The 21,303-nt window shown below is 51.1% G+C and overlaps 2 protein-coding genes across 6 annotated transcripts in view; both read left to right on the top strand.

The window, feature by feature from the left end:
• LOC122467226 (serine/threonine-protein phosphatase 4 regulatory subunit 1-like) overlaps positions 1 to 10,343 on the top strand; it is an 82,345-nt gene extending 72,002 nt beyond the window's left edge. For 4 of the 5 annotated variants that reach the window (XM_043553602.1, XM_043553604.1, XM_043553605.1 and 1 more), the window contains 8 exons: positions 6 to 101; positions 975 to 1,160; positions 1,435 to 1,596; positions 2,520 to 2,620; positions 4,809 to 4,929; positions 5,731 to 5,865; positions 7,911 to 8,052; positions 8,880 to 10,343. In XM_043553602.1, coding sequence (XP_043409537.1) covers positions 6 to 101; positions 975 to 1,160; positions 1,435 to 1,596; positions 2,520 to 2,620; positions 4,809 to 4,929; positions 5,731 to 5,865; positions 7,911 to 8,052; positions 8,880 to 9,037 — 1,101 coding nt within the window. In that variant the 3' untranslated portion in view covers positions 9,038 to 10,343. Of the gene's footprint in view, positions 1 to 5; positions 102 to 974; positions 1,161 to 1,434; positions 1,597 to 2,519; positions 2,621 to 4,808; positions 4,930 to 5,730; positions 7,138 to 7,910; positions 8,053 to 8,879 lie in introns of those variants that run through there. The other variant, XR_006292863.1, reaches the window with a different exon arrangement.
• A 1,416-nt stretch (positions 10,344 to 11,759) lies between these two features.
• ANKRD60 (ankyrin repeat domain 60) lies at positions 11,760 to 21,015 on the top strand. Its single transcript, XM_043553195.1, is given in 5 exon segments — positions 11,760 to 11,872; positions 11,874 to 12,118; positions 16,460 to 16,590; positions 18,029 to 18,194; positions 20,601 to 21,015. Coding segments are annotated over 5 exon segments (957 nt in total). The 3' UTR covers positions 20,903 to 21,015.
• The last annotated feature ends 288 nt before the right edge of the window (positions 21,016 to 21,303 follow it).

Consider the following 21,303-nt stretch of genomic DNA (forward strand, 5'->3'; position numbering starts at 1 on the left):
TGCAGGACCCTGGCGAACCCTGCGGTGGAGTCAGGGACCCTCTGGAGACCGAGCAGAGGCATCTCCCCGCCCCACTTGAGGAGAATAAATCTAAATTACAGGTTTGTTCCTTGAAAAGAAAAGCAGTTGAAAACTTCACATTTTCTGGAAGTTAAATTTAAGAACGGCCAGGGGAACCAGAGAGTTCCCATCAATATTAATGACGTCTCTTCGTTCATCATCTGTGTTGCTAATATTTCCTCTGTAACTTACTTAAAAAAAAACAAACACAAGTTCTGAAGGAGTGTTTAGAGTCTTTTGAACAATCTAGAACAGTATTTTAATAAAGCAAATCAAGTATGAGAAAAAAACGTGACACCTGTCCTTTAATAGTATCTATACAAGTCATTTCAGTTTTGGGGGGTTTTTTTGGTCTGAAAAATTTTTGACAGATTCTTTGGTTGAACTATGTTTGACTTGGTTCTGTCTTGTGGATTGGCTTCTTGTGTTATGTAGGGTCTCTTAAATGTTTGAAATGATTGTATTCCATTATCCTTACAGAAGCAAAGGTAAGTGGGTGATGTCTGAGGAAGGCGGTGACCCATCCCATCAGTTGGGAGAAGCTAGTGAAAATCCGTGTGTATGGGCTCGAGGTGCCAGGCAGTCACAAGACAAGGTGGTTTCCGTTCTCAAGAGCGTGTGCATCGGACTAACCAGATGTTGGTGTCTAGAATGTTCTCTGGAATATCCCATGCTAGACAAATTTGGAAGAGATGGGTCTAGACATTGCTTTAGCCTCATTCGGTCCAAGTCGAAAATTCATCTCCTGCAGAGCAGTTCACCAATCCAGAGCCCTGAGCTTGGACGAAGGCCTCTGGTTCCTCTGACGTCTCTGCTTTGCTGTTTTCACCTCCAAACTCCAGGCTCCTTGTTTTTCTGAGCGTTTTCCTTCTCTCCTGCGAGCATGATGGTCTCCTTTCTCTGCTCTTTCCCAGGATGTAATACCTCAGCCCCTGCTAGATCAGTACGTGTCGATGACTGACCCAGCTCGAGCCCAGACTGTCGATACCGACATCGCCAAGCACTGCGCCTACAGCCTCCCGGGGGTGGCGCTTACCTTGGGCAGGCGAAACTGGCATTGCCTCAAAGATACGTACGAAACGCTGGCTTCTGACGTGCAGGTAAAGCAGGAACCCGTTCGGCGGCACACGCGGAACTGGGGGCGCGGGGCGGGGGGCGGGGGTCATCTGCTCGGGAGTGAAGGGAAGGGCCACAGGGCGTGCCGGCCTTTTTCTCATGTGGGTGCCATCTGGCACGCCTACCAGGCCTTCACGAGATGAACACTTTGGTGGCCGACCCCTGGAGGTGTCCGTTCTGCCCTAAAAATGCCATTTGTGCTCTTGGTGACGGTGACTGACGCTTGTTTCCCGTGATCTGTGTTCCGTGCACCCCCAGTGGAAGGTGCGTCGGACCCTGGCCTTCTCTATTCACGAGCTGGCTGCGATTCTTGGGGACCAGTTAACAGCGGCTGACCTGGTGCCCATCTTCAACGGATTTTTAAAGGACCTGGATGAAGTACGAATAGGAATTCTCAAACACCTGTATGACTTTCTAAAGGTAGGAAGAAGGATTAAAAATAAAGACCAGACCTTCCCACTTCAAAGCAATGTCTTAAAAAAAAACAAAAACAAAAACCCTGGCTGTGTGAAGGAGCAGCGAGAAACAAAAAAGCAACTAGTCTGGGTTTCTTCGCTTGAAGTCTACCATCCAGAGTCTTATAGAGGGTGTTCTCAGTGATGGGTAACTGTTGTTATTTCTTGCCTTTCAATCTTCCTGTCCCTCGGAGGTCTCATCCCAAGGAGGATACTAGACTCGTAGCCTAGCGCGCCCCGTGAGGACGAAGGAACCCAGGCCCCCGGGGTGGTGCGCACCGTGCCCGGGGTCACCCAGGGGAAGAAGCCGGCTGCGCTCCAATCTCAGTTCTGCGGGAGGGCTCTCTCTGCCAGACCTTGCTGCTTCCCTTCCGGCCTCTTCAATTTTTGTCTTAAAGGAATGATGAGTGTAAAAATAAGGCTTTAAAAACGACCTTAGAGAAACTAATTACTCGCATCCACATGACCACGAGCTGCCCTTGACGGACTGGGGCGCATGACGCACCAGCTCTGCTTTCCTCTCCTGCTGACGGCAGAGAGCTGACTCCCTGGGAAACAGCAGTGGCGTTGTTTTCCGAACACACACGCACGTGTTGTTTTCAGGCAGGAAACTGTGAGAGGGGGAAGAGCTCGGGGGCATTCAGGAACACACAAGCACACACACCCACCGGGGCGGAGGTCGGAGGCATTCGGGGGTACACGTGAGGTCCCTTAGCAGCAGCCTTAATTCACAACCACACCGGGTGATAGACGGGGCTCGAGGCATCGGGGGAATGCACAGATCTTGCCGGGGACGATTGTACGAGTTCAAGTGTAATAAAACAATACATTTGGGGTCGTTTGGAGGGGTTCTGCACTTTCATTTATGTATACATTTTTAAAAAATAGTTGCTTCATGAAGACAAGAGGAGAGAGTATCTTTATCAGCTTCAAGAATTTGTAGTGACCGATAACAGCAGGAATTGGAGGTTTCGATATGAACTAGCAGAGTAAGTAAAACCTGTTTGGGGATATGAGAAGGCAAATTAGATGGAATAATTCTTAATTTTCCTACCTTATAATTGATTTCTAAGCTCGCAGTAATAGTGTTCTTTTGGATAAAGAGATTATGTTTTTATTAAGGGATAAAGTGAATTCCGCAGCACTAAGTTACAAATACCACGGTCTCCGGGGAGATATTCATTTTCTGATGAAGACAGGGCTCGAGTCACTTTGGAATTAGAGTGTTCTGCTGTTCTCTAAGGCAATTTATTCGAACCAAATAAAAGATGAATCACCCCCTCTTCAGTATTTTCCTATTAATCGGAAGAGTTTTTGCCAAAGCCTTCCCGAACATTCTGAGTGTAGCCCTCTCTGCAGGGCACAGCGTGCTTATGCACTTCAGCTCCTAAAGAAAATTACGCTACAGAGAGAGACACGAAAGGGGCTCACTGAGACGAGACGATTGTTAAATAAAAACGTCCCCCAAGGTGCCTCCTCTGTGCACATCGTCTCGTGTGTGAAGGACTTCCTTAATCCCAGCCTGTGCCGGCACAGGGAATATTAAAGGGGTCCCTGATTCCAAAAGAGTTAAAGCTGTTAATACGGCTCTTTCCCGAGGCAGGTCATGTGCTTCCCGCAGTATTGGGCGGACTTGGTGGCGATGGTGGGCGTGTGGGTGTTAGTTTTCACCTTGTCGGGATTTATCTCGGTAGCTTTACTTTTCATTTTTCTTGCCCTCAACTAGAAATCTCTCAAATAATTGTCTTCCCTGTAGAAATCCATCAGGCTTTTGGAGCTATTCAGGCTATGATTTGGCCGATGCCAGGGGCAAACTAAAAGATTTTCTCTTCGCTGTGATCTTTAATCATTATGCTTAATTTGAGAGATTGAGGTTTTAGTCATTATGCCATGTTCCTAGTTTATATTCTCAGAGAACCGAGAAAAACAGGCCCACGTTTTCCATGAAAGCATTGCGCCCTCTAGCGGCAGCGCGCGGGAACTCGGCCGGGTCCGTCTCCGGGCGGGCCGACCCGCTTCCCGCTTCCCCGGCGGCCGGGGGGCGGTGGCTGGGCACCGGGGATGGGGGCCGGGGATGGGGCCGGGGACCGGGCACCGATGGCGTGGGGGTGGGGGGACCGGGGCCGGGCTGACCTGCCTCCCGGGAACGGGGTTGGGACCGAGGGACCGGGGCCGGACTGACCCGCTTCCCGGGGCCGGGGACCGGGCATGGGGACCCGGCGGGGGACCGAATGGGGGACGGAGCCGGGGCCTGGCCACGAGGACCGGCTTCCGCGGGCCGGGGGCCGGGCCGGCGGGGCTCGCACCGCCGACAGCGTTATCTCGGAGCCCTGGCTATCTCCCATCTCTGCCGTGGTTATTGAAGCCAGAGCCACTGATATGAATTCTGTGCTCCCCGCGCCCACGGTACTGGTATCATTTTTCTGAAAACAGTGCTTTTTGATATGAAAGTATTCCCCGGCACTCCTGGTTCCTGGTTCTAACTTCCTTCCAATCTCTTTTTCATTTCCTTTCGTTGCCAGCGTGGAAACAATGCCATTTATTTTCATACCCCCTTCTCTCCATCCCCATTTAGAAGAGAGTGAGAGCTTTGGTGGTAGGTTTTCCCGTCCAGCCATCTTATGAATTTTTCCCTTGGAGTAGAGAGCCGAGGCTCCCAGTTCTCTCCAAGCGGACCTTGCCGATTGGGCGGGGCGGGGGGGGGGGGAAAGGGCTCGAGCTGCCTGCCGGCCGCTTGGGGAACAAAGCCGAGGCTCCTCAGAGGTTCCCCTGATCTGTTGATCTCTGGGAACTTCAGCGTTTTGGCTATTTTTATGTTATCTGATTTTCAGAGTTTTATGTGCTTTCCAACTGATAACCCAGAATTGAAATATTATCCCTGTTCATAAATTTCTCTGCCTCTGTTTTACAAAGTTTAATTTATTTCCTTTTTGTTGGATTTGTTTGGGTGAGATGAAGACAGACGATTTTCTTTTTCCACTTTATTTTGCGTGGTATTTCCCTCGGCTTTCTGCTTTTGGCATTTTACTGACGGAAAGCCTCGCTAGGTCCACATGTGCCCTTAATTTCCCAGCCCGGCTCTTTTTATCTATAAAATGAAACGAGAGTAAGGAGACATTAGTAAGGTATTTTTTTTTTTGCCCTAAAAACCAATTTCCTTTTTTTTTCTTTCTTCAGACAGCTGATACTCATTTTGGAACTCTATAATCCCCATGATGTTTATGATTATTTAATGCATATTGCCTTGAAGTTGTGTGCAGATAAAGTTTCTGAAGTTCGATGGATCTCCTTCAAGCTTGTAAGGAATCGTGGCTTTTTTGTTTGTCTGTTTGTTTGTGATTTTTGGAAATAGGAACATTTCTGTTTCTTCCATTTCAACCCCTTTACTTTCTGGGGCTGATTCTTCAGTATACCTATGAAGCCAGCTTTTAAATTTGAAATTAGGAACTGCATTATGGTTTTATCAGCACGTAACATAGCCTTTTTCTTAAGCTGTATGCTTCAGTGATAGAAATTGTGGATAAATCATTTTCTATATGAGACCCTGTAAATGATGGCTTAGTGTTTCCTTAAACACAGGCTGGGCTTAACCCTACGGCATGGTTTTGTAGAAAAGTAGTTAGTAAGCAAAAGCTCTGTCATGGAAAAAAAAGGCTTATCCTGTTTCTTACCTGGGCTTATAACCAGCTGAATACTGGGTGGGGGGATCGAATCTCATTTGGAAATATTGTCTTACTAAGGTACTCTGATGGTATTAAAATTTTACAAACGTGGCATGTTCCGAGAGGTAATGATTTAGTTATTATGCAAGAGGACGTTTCCTAAAATTTGGAAATCTTAAGATTAAGAATGTATTTTTCTAATGCTAGTCCTTTTTTGAATTTCATTTTCTGAAGGGTTCTACATGTGTGAGTGTACGTGTATTGCACAAGTCTTTTTTCCTCTGTGTTCTAATGATTGCCGTGACAAAAATTACCCTCTCCCATGCTTATAAATTCATTTTAAGAGCCATACAGATGTCTAGTCTCCACGTAGAGTAGGATTCATAATTCAAATAGATGGCAGCATTTTAAATGTGCTCTTCTGATACTTGTTACAGGTTGTGGCCATTCTGCAGAAGTTCTATTCACACAGTGAAAGTGCGTTGGGGTTAGCTTTCGTCCATGAGCTCATCGTAAGGTTCCGGCACTGTGCTAAGTGGGTTGGAAGGCAAGCTTTCGCTTTCATTTGTCAGGTTAGCATGGCCTGGGGCGGCCGGGCGGGGCAGGGTTCTCCGCTGGGATTTTCTTACGTTGCCACGGACTGATATCAGATGCGTCAGACATAGGACCCCAGCCAGGCATCTGGAGATCAGTGCACCGAACGAACCCCTTGATCTCACGGGAGATTGTGGCCGACCCGGTCAGGCAGAATGATTTGCCCAGGCTTCCCCAGCCCGTCTGTGCATTCGTCCTGAAGGTGTTGACTGAACGCCTGCCGTGTGCCAGGCACGTTCTAGACGGTGCGGAGCCAACTCGCTCCTGCTCTCACAGCAGCACTTCCCCTCCGGTGAGGTGAGGGCCGGGCCCGCAGCCCTGCTCCCCCCTGCCCTGTCCAGGGCAGTGGCCATCGTGGCACCTCCCCTCAGCCAGCTGCCTTGGAGGGAAGCTGCGGTGAAGAATAGAGCAGTAGGGTTGGGGCTGAGACCATTTCATCTCTGCAGGGAAGTTCATGTCAGCCGGTCCAGCTCCTGGGCACCCTCCCTACTTAGTGTCCTGGAAATGGTGGGGTCGAGGTCTTCCTGGGGCTGATGGCTGCCACTTCTGGAATGCTTCTGCGTGCCAGTTACCGGCTCAGATACGACATCTGATCCTCAGTGGCAAGAGGTGCCGTGTGTCAGGCACCTCACACCTGGGTACTTTCAGACCAGTTTTTTTTTTTTTTTTTTCTTGAAGGGGAAGCAGTTGAAGCCCAGAGAGGTTAAGTGACTCAGTCAAAATCACACAGGAAGCATAAAGCCGTGATTTTTTTCTTTTCCCGCTAACGTGTTATTTGAGAAGTTTTAATGTTTCCCCATGCACGTGTTCAAGCGTGTACAAAGGTGGAGGGAATAGCATGACTCTCCATGAACCCCTCGCCCAGCTCTGTCAATATTACAGTCGAGCTGTAGTGGGACTCTAGCTCACCCAAGCCCCAAAGCCCCCTTTCTCTCCCTCACACCCCCTTCCCCCACTGAGGGACTCACCAGGGCCCCCTGTTGGGCTGGAGGGGCATCACACGGTACTTTGGGGGTCAGCTTTGCAAAGTGCAGTGACTGACGGATTTCAGTGCCAAACTCAACAGACCGCAGGCCTGACGCCACAGATTTCTGCAAAGAAGAAGTCAGTGCCCCAGGTCATTTTGTGGAGAAAGGGCGAATGAGATACCTTTGCTTTTATTTTTTAGTTCTCCATCTGAGATTTAGAAAATCCATAATGAGATAAAAGGAAGAAACACCCAGCTAATTTTGTTCAAGAAAAATCAATGTGTATGTGCTTTCACGAATTAATTATTAAAGAATTAGAAAACCCACAGAAAGACAGACAAAAGGAAAGGGTCATTTGATGGCAATTTCAGTGCCGCCCTAGGGACCGATCCTAACCTGGGGTTTAGTGAGGGCCCACGGGGCAGATGGGGATGAACTGATGCATCTGACTTACCTTGCACACTGCCAGGCACTTAATACATGTCAGCTGTTACCCTGTAGTGGGAAGATGTATAGGACTTAGAAGCCACACGCTCAGCTTGGAATCAGGAGACCTTTGGGCGTTGCCACCTTGGACCAGGATTTCCTCACCCGTAAAACTAGGCTTGTGCTGATTCCCGTGGCTGGCTATGAGACGGGACTCTGTAAGCAGAGGGGCGGTGGGCAGGTGCTGGTGATCATCCCGGAGGCGGTGTTTGTTGGGTATTCGCAGAGGGCCCGGCCTGGATTGGAGATGGGGACTGGGCTGTCGATAAGACAGGTGTGGTCCCTGCCCTCAGAACCTGAGGTCTGGTGAGTAACAAAGGCGAGGGTTCTTAACCTTAACAGGTGGGTGCTTTGCTAGGTTCTTTGCGGAAGCGATCTGCCCTGCCCATCACTTCCCCATTGCACAGATGAGGAAACTGAGACCCAGACAGGTGAAGCCATGTACTCAAAGCTGTGAAGCTAGTAAGTGACCAAGTTAGGCTTGGAATTAGAGAAGTGTACGTTTTTAGAAAAAACGTGCTGATCACTCTTGAGTATCAATTTTTGGCTGTGGTTTTCTTCCATCACAGGCGGTGGTGAGCGAGGAGTGTATCCCCGCAGACCAGTTTGTCGAACACTTACTCCCCAGTCTTTTAAGCCTCGTGTCAGATCCTGTGCCCAACGTGAGAGTTTTACTAGCCAGAGCTCTGCGGCAGACGCTGTTGGAAAAGGGTATGTGGACCGCTTTTCTGAACTTACACGTTTTAAAAACTTCATCGGGCAGCAGCTAGATTTCCTCTAGGAGATTGTGGCAGATTGCATGATAGCAAAGTTCAGACTTATTATATAACTTGATGTATTCACTTTTATGCAGAATCGTTCGTTGTTTAGAAAATGACTAAGGAAATGAATGTGGTCCAGTTTTCACATTTAGTGAACGTAATGCTAGAATGCAAAACATCGCCGTGTTCTAGAAATGCGGGAAACTTTTGTAAACGTCGACTTAGGACATAGACGTTATGAAAGGCAGCAAATGTAAGCCTTAATTACGCTGAGGTTTTGATGGTATTAATTCTGTAGTCAGAAAAATGTCGAGCTCAGCCTGAACAGGACTTAACTTTAGATTGTGTCCCTCGGATGACACGTTCACATCTAAGCCACGGGTGGGGCGGAGCATCCTGTCCCCGAACGTACCTTCCTTGCCCCTTCCCTCCCACACCTCCCCCTGCCAGCAAACCTGCGCCCCCCCCCCCCCCCCCCACCGTACTCCACACGCTGTCAGTTATTTTGTAGCGGCGGGGAGAAGACATGACATTGAACATTTCTGAACTACAGTTTTAAAAATGTGCATACCTACCCATTCTTTCATCTTTGAAATTTAAGAAATACCCTTTGATGGAGGCAATCATTTCATCTTTGTGAGGCCCTGTATGTGTGATTATTCTGGGAAGAACGATTTATTGTCCTGAGGTGTGGTTTCAGAAAAACCCAAAACGAGAGTCTGTGTTGGAGCACAGTTCATGGCACACGCGAGCCCAACTACTGTTTTCTGTCTTTAGCGTATTTGAGAAATGCCGGTAACCCTCATCTTGAAGTCATTGAAGAGACCGTCCTGGCCCTGCAGGCCGACCCGGACCCAGACGTGTCCTTTTTTGCCACTCTCCAACCCAAGCGGCGGAGTACTGCAGACAGCCGTGCGCTAGAAGAGCAGAACTAACCCCTCTGTGGTCGCGCACGCTCTGGGCACTTCGCACGCGGCACGGACTGCTCACCCCAGCTTGTCGGGGGGTCTGATTGTGTCACACCTTCCGAGGGAGGAAAGATTCCTGAAACTTTGAGGGCGGGCACTCAGATGGCCCCTTCCCCTCCCTCAGTCACAGGGACTGCACCTGGGCCGGGCGCCACGCTTCTGCGCGCCTCCCTGCCTGATCAGGAGGTCCGGGCCAAGGTGTTGGAACCAGGTGGCTGGCCGGGGGTGGGGCCTCCAGAACATCAGACTGCCTTCTCTCCGGCAGACCAGATTATTTAAGCCCCGCCCCCCACCCGCCCCCCACACACATCAAGTAGTTTATTAGAAGCTTTTAAGTCTTTAATAGACTTGCACATTTGGCTTCCCTTATGCTTTCCTATAAAATATAGTTTATGGTATCACATTTTATTGTTAACTGAAATAATGTACATATGTAAATACCTCTTGACAGGAAGAGCTAATATATTAACGTAACATTAGCCTCCTATCAGTGAGCAGAACAAATACATCATTTAAATTTATGCTGCACTTTGAGTTACTGCAAATATAGCCCAATTTGTTTACTTTTGAAAAATGTGATAGTTAAGGAAATCTACTAAAGAATGATTTATGGAAGTCTTTCTAATATTGTACTTTTGTATAAACTGTACTTGGAACTTTTCCTCAGGCACTTACCCCTCCCCTTCTCGTAGGAACTGTATCCATAAAGACACGTACGGGCCTTTGACAGAGCATAAAGTAGAAAGATTTTTCGTTCTTACATGGATTCATTACCATACATTTGAGAGAAGGAAATTGATCATTGAGATGCATGGATATCGACTTTGTATCTAATGCTCTAGGATCTTAACAGAAAGTAACAGAAAAATAGGACCCCGCAGATCTGATCAGTTCATATACTTGCCAGTCGTTTGGGGGGTTAGATTATGACACCCTTCAACTTGACCTGAGTACACAGAACTTACATTTCACGCTTTTAAAATTTAGAGTGAGAGAAAGATGCTCTGGAAACTTAAACGAGTTTTCCACTAATCATTTAAGATTCTACAGACGTTTGCTTAAATTCTGTAGACTGTGTATGCTCGTCGTGTTCTTTTTATTTCTATCTTTGTCTTCTCGAAAGTAGGCATCAAAGGAAGGAAGGAGAGGCCCATTTGGGGTTCAAGAGCTGGCTGCAAAGGTCATGTTGCTGTGGCCATTCGCCCCTTGGATCTTTTTCTTGTCCATCTTTTCTTTCTCCCTTTTTTTAAAAAATAAAATCTTTGCAGCTATATATTGAATTTCCGGGAATACAGGATGTTCTCCCCTCCCCCAAATTCCACTGAGTTGATTCTTTAAAAAGAAAGGAAGGAATCTATACCGTGCCAAAGAAAATAAGGTACATGTGTGAGAATTTCAAATTGTAACCCAGGGTAGCATTTTGGCAACTTCAGCAAAGAGTGAGCCAATAAATTGGAGGCTACGTATTGGGGGGGGGGGGGGGGGGGGGGGGGGGGGGGGGGGGGGGGGGGGGGGGGGGGGGGGGGGGGAATCAGTCCATCTTGTGTTCTTCAAGGAAATAGATGGAGCTAATTGTTTTGCTTCAGTAACAAACCATTTTTGATCCTTTTCGCGTTAGAAATTGAGATTGGCCTATTGTTAAAATCTGTTAATCTAGCAGCACGTAGAATTATTCAACTGGAATCTTGGGTTCTGTGCAGAGGTTAATTTTCCACTAAGGAAAAAAAAATTCCCCTCGGTTTGTGTTCTGATGGGTAATGTAGCATCTGGGTGCTGAATCCGATGTGCTTGTAGCGACTCTCCCGTAAATAACCCAACCTTTAAACATCTCCGGCTATACACTGAAGATCGTCGATAACTTGATAGGAATGCCTTTCCGGTGCAAAGATTTTTTTTTTTTTTTTTTTTCATGACTAATCTCTCTGCCAAAAATACGTGTAAGGCTCCTATGCTCTTCTTTTGTAACAACGGAGGTTTTTTTCTAAGATGGTTCTGTGTCTCCTTCCTTTCTCTCCGGCTGCTTACGCCGTCACTTCAGCTCTTGATGTATATTACTTGTTCATAGGTGCGGGGTGTTAAGTGTGTGTGATCCGAGCATCTCACGTAAGCTTCCTGTTTACTTGAACACTCTGCCTCCTCTTGGGCGAATTAATGGAAAAGCACAAGATGGGTTTCTCGCAGACGGCGCTCCTCTGAAAGGTGTCTTCGCGATGGAACCGTCTCCGCTTCTCGTCCAGCAGGCGTCACCCCCTTGCTAAGTGTCTTCATGAGCACCTGTCTCCCGGAAGTGGGGGGCGTTCGGGGGCGTCTGCGGGGCTGACGGCGCGTCTCCGCTCGCTCGGGGAGCAGGAAGGGCGCCTGTTAACGCCGTGCTGGGTTTTTCATTCGTGCCCGGAATAGGATTTTGAAGCATGACTGGAGACTGCCCTTGACAGCTCTCGGTAGTCGGTGCCCGCGATGAGGATTTGGGGCGCTATTCACCCCACGTGGTGGGCCCCGACTTCGGCAAGGACTGTTCTTTAACCGGAAGTGGACACCAGGGGCCCGCGTCCTGGCGGTGGACCCAGGAACTGACCCGAAGGGCAGGGCCTGGGGGCGTGGCCCCCGCGGGGCGTCTCCGTGGTCGGTCTGCGCTGCGGGGCTGGGCCAGTTGGGGGCGCCGGTGACGCGGGCCGGGGGACAGGGAACCATGCGGCGGCGGCGGCGGCTGCGGCGGCGGGCAGCCGGCGGCGGTGGGGCGCGGGCGGGGGTGCCGCTGGGGGGCGCCCCGGACCCCAACCCCGCCGTGGGCCGGCCGGCCGGGCGGGGGGGCGGGCTCGGCAGGCCCGGGGACCCTCCCCGCGCCGTCCCCGGCCCTCGGGAGCCCCGCGCTGGCACTCGACCAGGCCCCGGACGTCTTCGCCCTGCGGGTGCTGCTGGAGGAGACCGGGGAGATGTTCCAGGTGGCGCACTGCCACAGCGACATGACCGTGCGCGAGCTCAAGGAGGAGCTGGAACTCGTCGTCGGCGTCCCCCTCAACCTGCAGCGGCTCCAGTACCTGGACCAAGGTGGCCCCCGCCCGCCCCCTTCCCTCGCCAAGTGCATGGCCTCTGCCCTTCCCAGCGTGCGGTCCCACGGGCTGCCCCAGGTGTCCGGACAGACCCTCCCCAACCCCCCCCCCCCCCCCCCCCCCGCCCCACCAGGAGACCCCAGATGGAAAAGCCAGCCCAGGCCCCCCGCGAGGACTTCCCAGTCCCTGATAAACCAGGTTCACATTAGACCTCAAATCTCAAGGCAGACCCAGTCCACACAGCAAGACCCCAATCCACAAATCCTGCCCGCGTCAGGACTCCAATCCTGAAGCAAGCTGTCTGGTCAGACCTGTCCACGTCAGGACCCCCGAATCTCAACACAGGCGCTGCCACAGTCGGACCCCTCAGACCCTCGGGCTGCTGTGTCTCCATCAGGGGCCCAAATCCCAAAGCCAACAGCGTCCACACCAAACCAGAAGCCCGAAACACAGCCTGTCCTGAGTGGGACCCCACAATCCATGGCAAACCTTCCCATATCGGGACCCCAAACTCACCGCAAACTTCCAAGTCCCCATGTTGGACTCGTAAATCCTCTCAGCCCTCCAGCCAGCCGTTGAGCACAGAACAAACGCTGCCCACTCCCGGACCCCCAAACCAAGAACAAACTTGGCCAAGACTGAACCCCAGATCCCCAGGCTAACCCTGTGACCCTCAAAACCCTGAATCCTCTAGCAACCGTGTCTGCTGAAGGATACTAATGCCTGAGACGAACTGCCCACCTCAGGACCCCACACCTCTATGCAAACCATGCCCAAGTTTGAACCCCAAATAAAATTCCCCAAGCTACCCCTGCTTACAACAGAACCTAAGTCCCAAAGCAGATTCTTCCCAGATCATGACCCCAAAGCTCAGAGTGGACAAGCCCAATCCTGAGCCCCCAGTCTCTAACCGCTTGTGCCTTTGAACCCCGATCCATCAGCCATCTCTGTCTGTGTGAGGATGCCAGAACCCAAAATGAGCTCTTCCCACATCTGGGAGCTAGTTCCCAAGCTCACCGTGATGACACCAGAACACCAATCCTAAGCAAAATGTCCTCCTAAGGGCTCCAAAGCATGGGGCAAACTCTGCCCACAATAGGACCCCAAAACTCAAACATATCCATATCTGAAACCCAAGTCTCAAGGAAACCATGTTTAAGCCAACTATATCCATGTAAGGAAGCCAAAGTTCAAAGCAAGCCTTGCCTACGTGAGGACCCCAAAACTTGAAGCAAGCTGTTTGTATTTGAAACCCCAAATCCCTCAGGCAACCTTACCAATACCAGAACCCCGAGTTCTAGGCCAAACCTTGACCATCTCGGGACCCCAAATCGCAGAGCACAGCCTGTCGCCTTCAAGACCCCCAAAGCCCAGGGCTGACCTGTCCGATTCCTTACCCTGCGTTGCTACAGTACGCAGGACTCTGTTAGAACCCCAAATCCCCAAACAAGTCTTGCCCACACAAGGACTCCACATCCCAGAATAGACCCTTCCCACACCAGGACCCCCAAACAGAAAGCAAACATTGCCTTCATCAGAATCCCCAAATCCAGAGCAAACACTGCCCTCGTCAGGACCCCAAATCTCAAAACAAACTCTAGCCACGTTTGAACCCCAAATACTGGCACTAACTCAGTTCGTACCAGAGCCCCGAATCCCAAGGTGTGTCCTTCCTTGTCCACATCAGGAGCTCAAAACTAGCCCCATCGGAATCAGAACCCAGCACCCAAAGCTCACTGTGGCTAGATCAGGACCCCAAGGCCCCCTATCCAGACAGATCCCATGTGGGGTAAGGACTCGGAGCCCAGTCTCTCCCTCCATCGATCTCCTTCCCTCAGCCTGAGGACCTGGCTGTCCCCGTCCCGGTATCTACAATGTTTAGGATACGAGAACAGGACAGGATCAGGGCCCCTGGGCTCCATCATCTCCCCACCCGGTTGAAACCAGTGCAAAAAGACCTCAAGGAAACGGAGATATAAAAAACTCTCTGGGCTGCTGCACAGAGAACGTGAGGAGCCCGTAATGCAGACATACTGCAGCACCCCTGCAGGGGCCAGGAGCGATGGAGACAGAGATCTGAGCGCAGCCTGTCTCCACGGTCTCCGCTCCCCCAGACGCTGCCCTTCCGGGGCTCAGTTTCCTGATGTGTAACACGGAGCCTCTTAGCTCTCCAATCCTTAGGGCCGTATCCCGCTCTGGGCAGAGAGGACTCGGGAAACTCGAAATGCACATTGAAGGCCAAAAATACCTTCCTTCCGCTCTCTTTGAAATAGGTGAAGCATCTTGCGCGACGTATTTATTTTGGTACCGGAGTGTTTGGGAGATGCTCTGGGGGCCTGGCAGAGGCTTTATTTGGAGAGAAGTAGATCTCGAACCCAGAGTGTATTTAACACGTTAACGAGGAGGTGAGCGGCTGAGGGACAGTAAATGTCTGGCACCCGTTCTGTTAATTCATTTTCACTGATGAGCTATGCTGAGCAATAAATCCGAGAAAGCCAAGAGGCAGTGAAAGAGACCGAGTGACTTAGCACTGATGTCACAATCCTACCAGTCAGCAAGCACTTAGCAACCACCGCAAGCTTGACCTCTCTCGCGGCTGCAGTCCTTACTGTTGATAGCAAACAAGACGGGAAGAAGGTGTCACTACGTTGATAAAAGAAATTTGGGTTTCTGCCTATAAATGATCTGCCGATGCCTCTCTCCCCACCGCAAGGTTGCCAGGGAGGATTACATGAGATCACGTGTGTGTGAAAACCTTGAGGGACACAAATCTAAAAGGGGTGAGCAAATTCATGGATGAGGGTCGACCTTACACGTCTGTTGTCAACTCTAATAATTTATTTAGCTGGTGATAATTAGTCTTTGTCTAAGCCGAAGGCAGTTGCTGCCTGTAAACAGAGACTGGCCGAGCTGTTCGGCACTCTTTCTTGGGGAAACACAGCTTGATTCAATTTTTTCAAAGTTGTTAGGAAGTCAAGTTGTCTTGCTGAAGACTGATGACTGATTATCCTCTGTGCGAGAACCACAGACAGGACCCTAATTAACAAATTTGCTAATCGCTACTCCTGTTTACATCCACCGTCTGAAGTTTCTCGTCACCAGAGGGGGGGGGGGGCAGCGGAGCCTTGAGGGACGAGCTCGTGGCACTGGAGGGAAGGCAGGTCTGGCTCTACTCTTGCCTAGCCATGGGAGCCTCCGTGTGCTCACCGACACTCAGAGATGTCAAACTTAGCTTGTCACGAGGGTTAAAGAACGTAGGCGCTCGGTACGAGGCGCTTAGTAATCACTCAGTCGCGAGTCCCCAAAACTCATGAATTCCACTCGGAATAAATGGTAAATCCAGCCTGGCAGAGTTGAGACTTTGCGCTTGTGGGGTTGCTCGCGGAGAAAAGAAATTATGCGACCCCTAAGCAAGATTATAGGTGGCCACGTAAGGAAGTGTGTATTTAAAAAGGTAGGCTGAAGATAACGTTGCTGAAAATGTTCTAGAGTCCTCTATAGCCCTGACATTCTTTCCCAAAGAGTCTGCATTTATGAAGCGTGAGTCGATCCACTCACCCCATTCTTTTCTGTGCGTGGAGGGCCGCTCTGGGCGATAACACAAAGGAGTTGTAACGTCTCAAGGCCAAATCACGGTGAATGTCAACATTACAATTCTTCCCTTACCATAAATGCTCAGCTGGGGCGAGTTGTCCCCCAGGGGTCGTTTTGGCAACACCGGGAGACGTTTTTGATGGTCACAACTAGGTGAGCAGGTTATTGGCCTCTGGTGGGTAGAGGCCAGGGATGCTGCTAACACCTGGCGATGCCCGGGGTGACCCCCACAACAGAGAATGATCCAGTCTGACATGTCAGTAGCATCAAGATTGAGAAACCCCGCTGTAGAGACGCAACCGAGTTCCGTCATTGTTACATCTTTAGCCAACTGTTAACAACACCAACCAGAGTTAGTATTTGACTTTAATGCATGACTGATGCACATACATTGTACTGTTTACTGTCAGGTAGTTCTATTTCTAGAGTTTGCCTCATAAAATGACTTTACCGGCTCATGTATTTTTTTCCCCCCCAACAGAACAAGTTATAATTACAGAATTTTATAAATTGTTGCCATTTTGGGGGTGGTTTCGCTTCTGTTTGAGCTGAGCCAAATTAATTTTCTAAAAAGCATTAACGACCACAAACAGACTCATGTGGAGTCATCAAATGAGATTGGTGCCCAAGGTTTTAAAATTATCTTTGTGATGCCCAAGGTCAGATAATCTCTTAAGTTAACCAATGTAATTGTTTATCTTTAACACCCAATTTTTTTTTTTAAAGAAAAAATTATTCCCTGTAGGAGTTTTGATGGATGATACCACACTGAAGTTCCATGATGTTGTTCCTGGTGGAATTATTTCATTATGTATCTGGCATTATGATGGATGGACAGAACTGATTTTGGCGGCTGTGGAAGGGGATCCTAGTAAGGTGTTTTCACGCTTCTCTAAATGGATATTATACTTCATGAAGCAACCGTAAACTGTGGATATGTGTGGGGGAGGGTGGCGTGGGAATCGTGGGCTCCTAATGATCAAATCCTACACTGCGTGGTTCCAGTCACTCTCGGGTTTGCTATTTCACAGTGTTCACCTGTAACCCACTCGTGCCCCACGCCACCCCACAAAGGAGACAGGGCAGTGCATTTTCTATCCGTCTGTATATTTTGTAAAGTTGAAAACCTGATTGAACAGTGAGCGAAGAGCTCCCCATAGCTGGGAACTCGTGGTCCAAAGAAAGTCCTAATGCGGGTCTGCCCCTCCCCTAAGGCAACACTACTCGATACACAGCAGGTGCCTGGTCTTTGCCAGGCCTTGTGCGCAGCTCTCGGCTGGGCTCTGGGTGGGCGGTGGGGAGGAGGGAGGAGGGAACCCGACGGTCTGCCCAACAGTGAAGACGGGAGGCTGGGGGGACAGGGGCGGGCAAGTGTATGTTCCTTCCAGAAGGCACATTTGGATGCAAGGCCGTGAGTGTGCGGGGAAGGGGTCGAGGAAGGTGGGCTGCAGGAGGGTTGCTGGGAATTAGATCTGGGAAGGGCGGGTGGTCTCCGGGGAGGCGGGGCCAGGGCTGACTGGAACCCCCTCCCCCCACCTGTGTGCAGCAGCCTTAGAAGGAGGGGCTACCCTCCCGGGTCCTTCCCCAGTCTCCTGCTCCTGGCCTTCCCCTGCCTCCCCTCTGCCACCGAGGCCTGGGCCCTGCCTGGGTTTTCTGGCTCTTGCCCTGAACCCCGGGATTCCCTCCTGTCTCCCACACTTTCGGGTTCTGCTTTCCCCCCCACGGCCGCTCCCACGCCAGATGCCCCAGATCTAGGACAGAGTTCCTCTCTGTCGGGGCCCGCAGCCTTCCTCTCGTGCTCAGAGCCTTAGTTCAGCATGAGATGATTATATTATGGGGCTATTTTTCATCCGCGAGTGGAGTTCAGAGCGTTCCAAAAGTTAGCAGAGACAATGGGCCCGAAAATAGATCGGAAGGCCAGAATTCATCAAGTCTCCAGAGAAGTGCACTCCCCTCTGGGGAGGCCACTTCGTGTTGGCTGGTGTCTTCCTTAATGGCCACAGCCACCTTCCTCTGGACACCCAGAAAAGTTATTTTCTCTTCAAAACACCGACAGGAAGAATTTCCTGCCTCCCGAGCCTGCCTGATGGTAAATGCGTATTTCCTGGACATGCATGGCGTGGTCAACAATGTCCTCCCCCGGGGGGTGTCCCGGCTTCTTAGTTAGGGTTTGCCCCCCTCTGTGTCCACCACAAGCCTCAACTTACCACTGGAGCAAACCTCCCCCTGGGGAGGGTCCCGGCCCCCACCAGGCAGGTTGTGCCCTTTTGAAGTAACTCTGACTCACTGTGTGGAACCCCGTTCTGTTGCCCAGCTGTCTTGTCTTGCTGTTGATGAGGACTCCGTCTACCAAACTGCAAATTCAAAGCATCTTGGAGGCGAGCGGAGGAAGGAATGGATATGTCAGAGGGCGTTCGTGGCCTTGTACATTACCTCCCACAGAGGTCACCCAGATGCTGTGCAGTACCTTCTAGAGCATGGTAATTCTGAGAGACAGCTGAGTGTGTCCGCGAGCTGGGGTCTTGTGCGGGTAGGGGGACCGAGTGGCTTGGCTTTCTGGCCCCTTTGGCAATGGCATCCTGGATTCAAGTTGTGTCCACCACCCCTCACGGTCCCGGTGGACCACTCGCCGTCTGTCCGAGGCGTCTTAGGACCTGCCTACTAAAGGCTGTGTCCCCCCCTCTTGGTCAGGACTCCAGAAGAGTCTTTCTGTTGCGAGAGATGCAGCTTTCAGGACACGAATTCACAGGAGCAGCCGCGAGGGCTTCCCGGCCTGTTACGTCCAAAGCAGACACACTGCCGGAGATGTCCCCAAACTGTCTGTGCTATTTCTGCCCCACCTGAACTTGGGTTTCAGCAACGGTCCGAGGCACCCAGCCCCAAGCCGGCACCGGTCCCTGGCCAGTCTCCTTTCTCCGAGGCTTTGGATTTATTTCGCTCAGAAGACACTTACCCCAAACCCCGTTTTCATTTCTGCCCCCCACCCCCACCCAGAGGGCAAGTTGCTCCTTCTCTCTCTGTCCATAGAAATAGAAACCTTTGGGGCACCTGGGGGGGCTCGGTCGGTCAAGCGTCTGACTGCGGCTCAGGTCATGATCTCGTGGCTCGTGGGTTCGAGCCCCACGTCGGGCTCTGTGCTGGTGGTGCAGAGCCTGCTTGGGATTCTCTGTCTCCCCCTGGCTCTCGGCCCCTCTCCTGCTCATTCTCTCTCTCCCTCAAAATAAATAAAGAAACTTAAAAAAAAAAAAAGAAAGAAAGAAAGACATAGAAGCCTTAGTCTGCATTGTCTCTGGATTAAAGGCTTCTGTGTATAGTCCTGCCACGGTAAACTTTCTCTTCCCTGGACGTAGGATATTTTTGGGCAAAGAGGCCCACGGACCGATCGAGGTGTCGACCATCCAAGAACAATAGACAATAGTTGCAGACGGCCCAGGCCGCCGGCTTCCTGGGGAAAAGGAAGAACGTGCCGTGCCGTTTGGTCAGTGGTTTGAGGCTCAGAAGGGAGCCTCATCCCAGGGTCTCCCATATCAGCCTGCCCTCAAGTCAGAACCCTTTCTTTCCTGCCCGCGGCCTTGACCCCAGCCTCTCTGCGCCCCCTGCTTCCAGCAAGCAGGGCGGGAGTATCCCCGCGGCCTGGGCAGAATGGCGCTTGCGTCTGTCTGGCGGGTGGTGGTTTTCCTGAGCGGCCTCCTCCTTGGCTGTTCGCAGCCCAGCAGTCCGTTAAGCTCATAAAAAGTCATTTTCACTCTGATGGAACTGTGATGTATTCGCAAGCACCAGTTAAAACATTACAGCTAGCTCTGCAAAGTTTTCTGGGCTTTGCAGACAGCCGCTGCAAAAAAGCCGTGCTGTGGCTGAGGCTGGGCGTTAGGAGAACCTATTTAAAACTTTACCTCGCCGACCAGCCATAGCTCATAAAAACTGGCTACAGAAATGTCAGCTGCATGTAATTGAATCGCCTTGTTTTCTGTGTCATGATATTTGTTACCCAGAATTTGATTCAATTCAACAAGTCCATATTGGACACCTGTCATTAGCCCATCCATCTGCGGGAGGCAGTGAGGAATTCAATCGAAGTGAAATCTGTCCCTGAGTCAGGGTGCCCATCGTCTGTCATTTCCCGAGTGCCTGTCTTCTCCAGGCATCGCGCTACGTGCTGGGGATGAAAACAGCGGTGATCAAAACAAGTGTGTTTTCTGCCTCCGTGCAGTTTGTGAAGGGAAGTCAGCAAATTATTACAAATAATTAATTCCATGGTCAATCGTGCATGGCATGTTCTGAAGATAGTGTGTCTACTGAGCGTATGGGGGTGGGGGGGGGATACACGGGAAGAGGGGCTCAGGAAGGGTTTCCTGAGGAAATAAATGAAGGATAGCAAGAGAGCCCGGGGCGGGGAGGGGGGTGCGGAAAAAGGTGACAGGGTTTTTAGCCAAGGAGACAGCATACGCAAAAGGCCTGGGGCAGGATGAGGGAGCAGGGTGTATTTAAGCGATGAAGATAGAAGCTTGGTATAATTGGAGCATGGAGGGAGTGGGCCCAGAGCATGGGTGGGTGGGGGTAATGCTGGAGTGATAGGGGGAGGTAGAGGTGAGACAGAGCACTGACAACCTAGAAAATCACAACAAGGGTAGCGGATGTCAGAAACGGGGTTGGAGCAAGTGTGTGCTCTGGGCAGACTGGAGGCAAGGCGGTGCCGGGTTCTGGGGCCAGTGAAGCGACGCCTCCCCTCTCACACTCGCTGCTGGGGTCGGGGGCAGTTCGGATTCTCCCGAGCTTTCTTTCCGTGGCCTCGCCCCTCCCGCGCTTCTCCCCTTGAACGTGACTCCGAAGGGGAGGCTCGCGGCCGGGAGGGCGACCCTCCCTCAGCCCACTGTCTTATTTTCCAGGAGCCGACTGTCTCCAAAGAACCCCCATGGGCAGGACCGCCCTGCACGCGGCCGGGGCCATGGGCCGTTTGGACTGTATAAACCTGCTGCTCAACTACGGGGCCTCGGTCACCGACAAGGATGCCAGGGGGGAGACCCCCATGTCCATCGCCCGGCGTATGAACCGCAGACACAGCGAGAGGCGCATGTTCCTTTTCTACTGGATGACAAAGTCAGGGACGACGGACCCGAAGAAACTGCTCGCGCACCAGGTTTCTCACAGGGTGAAGGGTGGGTTTGGCTCCAAGAAGGGCCCAATTTAGCTCCCACGGGCCACGTGTGCGCGTCGAAGCTGACTTGGGTCACTGTTCGGAGTTCAAGTCCACTGTGGCCCTCGGTGAGCAGGAAGGCAAGAAAACATGGCAGTTCCTCTGAATCAGGTACTAAATCATCTGTCCTGTTCGCGCACGGCTTTGGGGAGGGGGTCGGTGAGTTTGAGCTCGTTCTGGAATCCATGACGGACTGAGCGGCCTCTGATGCCAGCCTTTAATTTTGTGCTATTTGTGCATTGCCTCCGACAACGCTGTTTGGGGTGATGGGCACCAATTACCTTCTCTCCCGTCTGGAGACCATCTAATGCGTCAGCATAAGAGAAGTGATAGCGATAATGAGAATAGCACTGTTCCATCGTATAAAACCAGTGCCAGCGAATGTCGCGAGGTTG

This window comes from Prionailurus bengalensis, chromosome A3 (assembly GCF_016509475.1).
Source record: "Prionailurus bengalensis isolate Pbe53 chromosome A3, Fcat_Pben_1.1_paternal_pri, whole genome shotgun sequence".
NCBI lineage: Eukaryota > Metazoa > Chordata > Mammalia > Carnivora > Felidae > Prionailurus > Prionailurus bengalensis.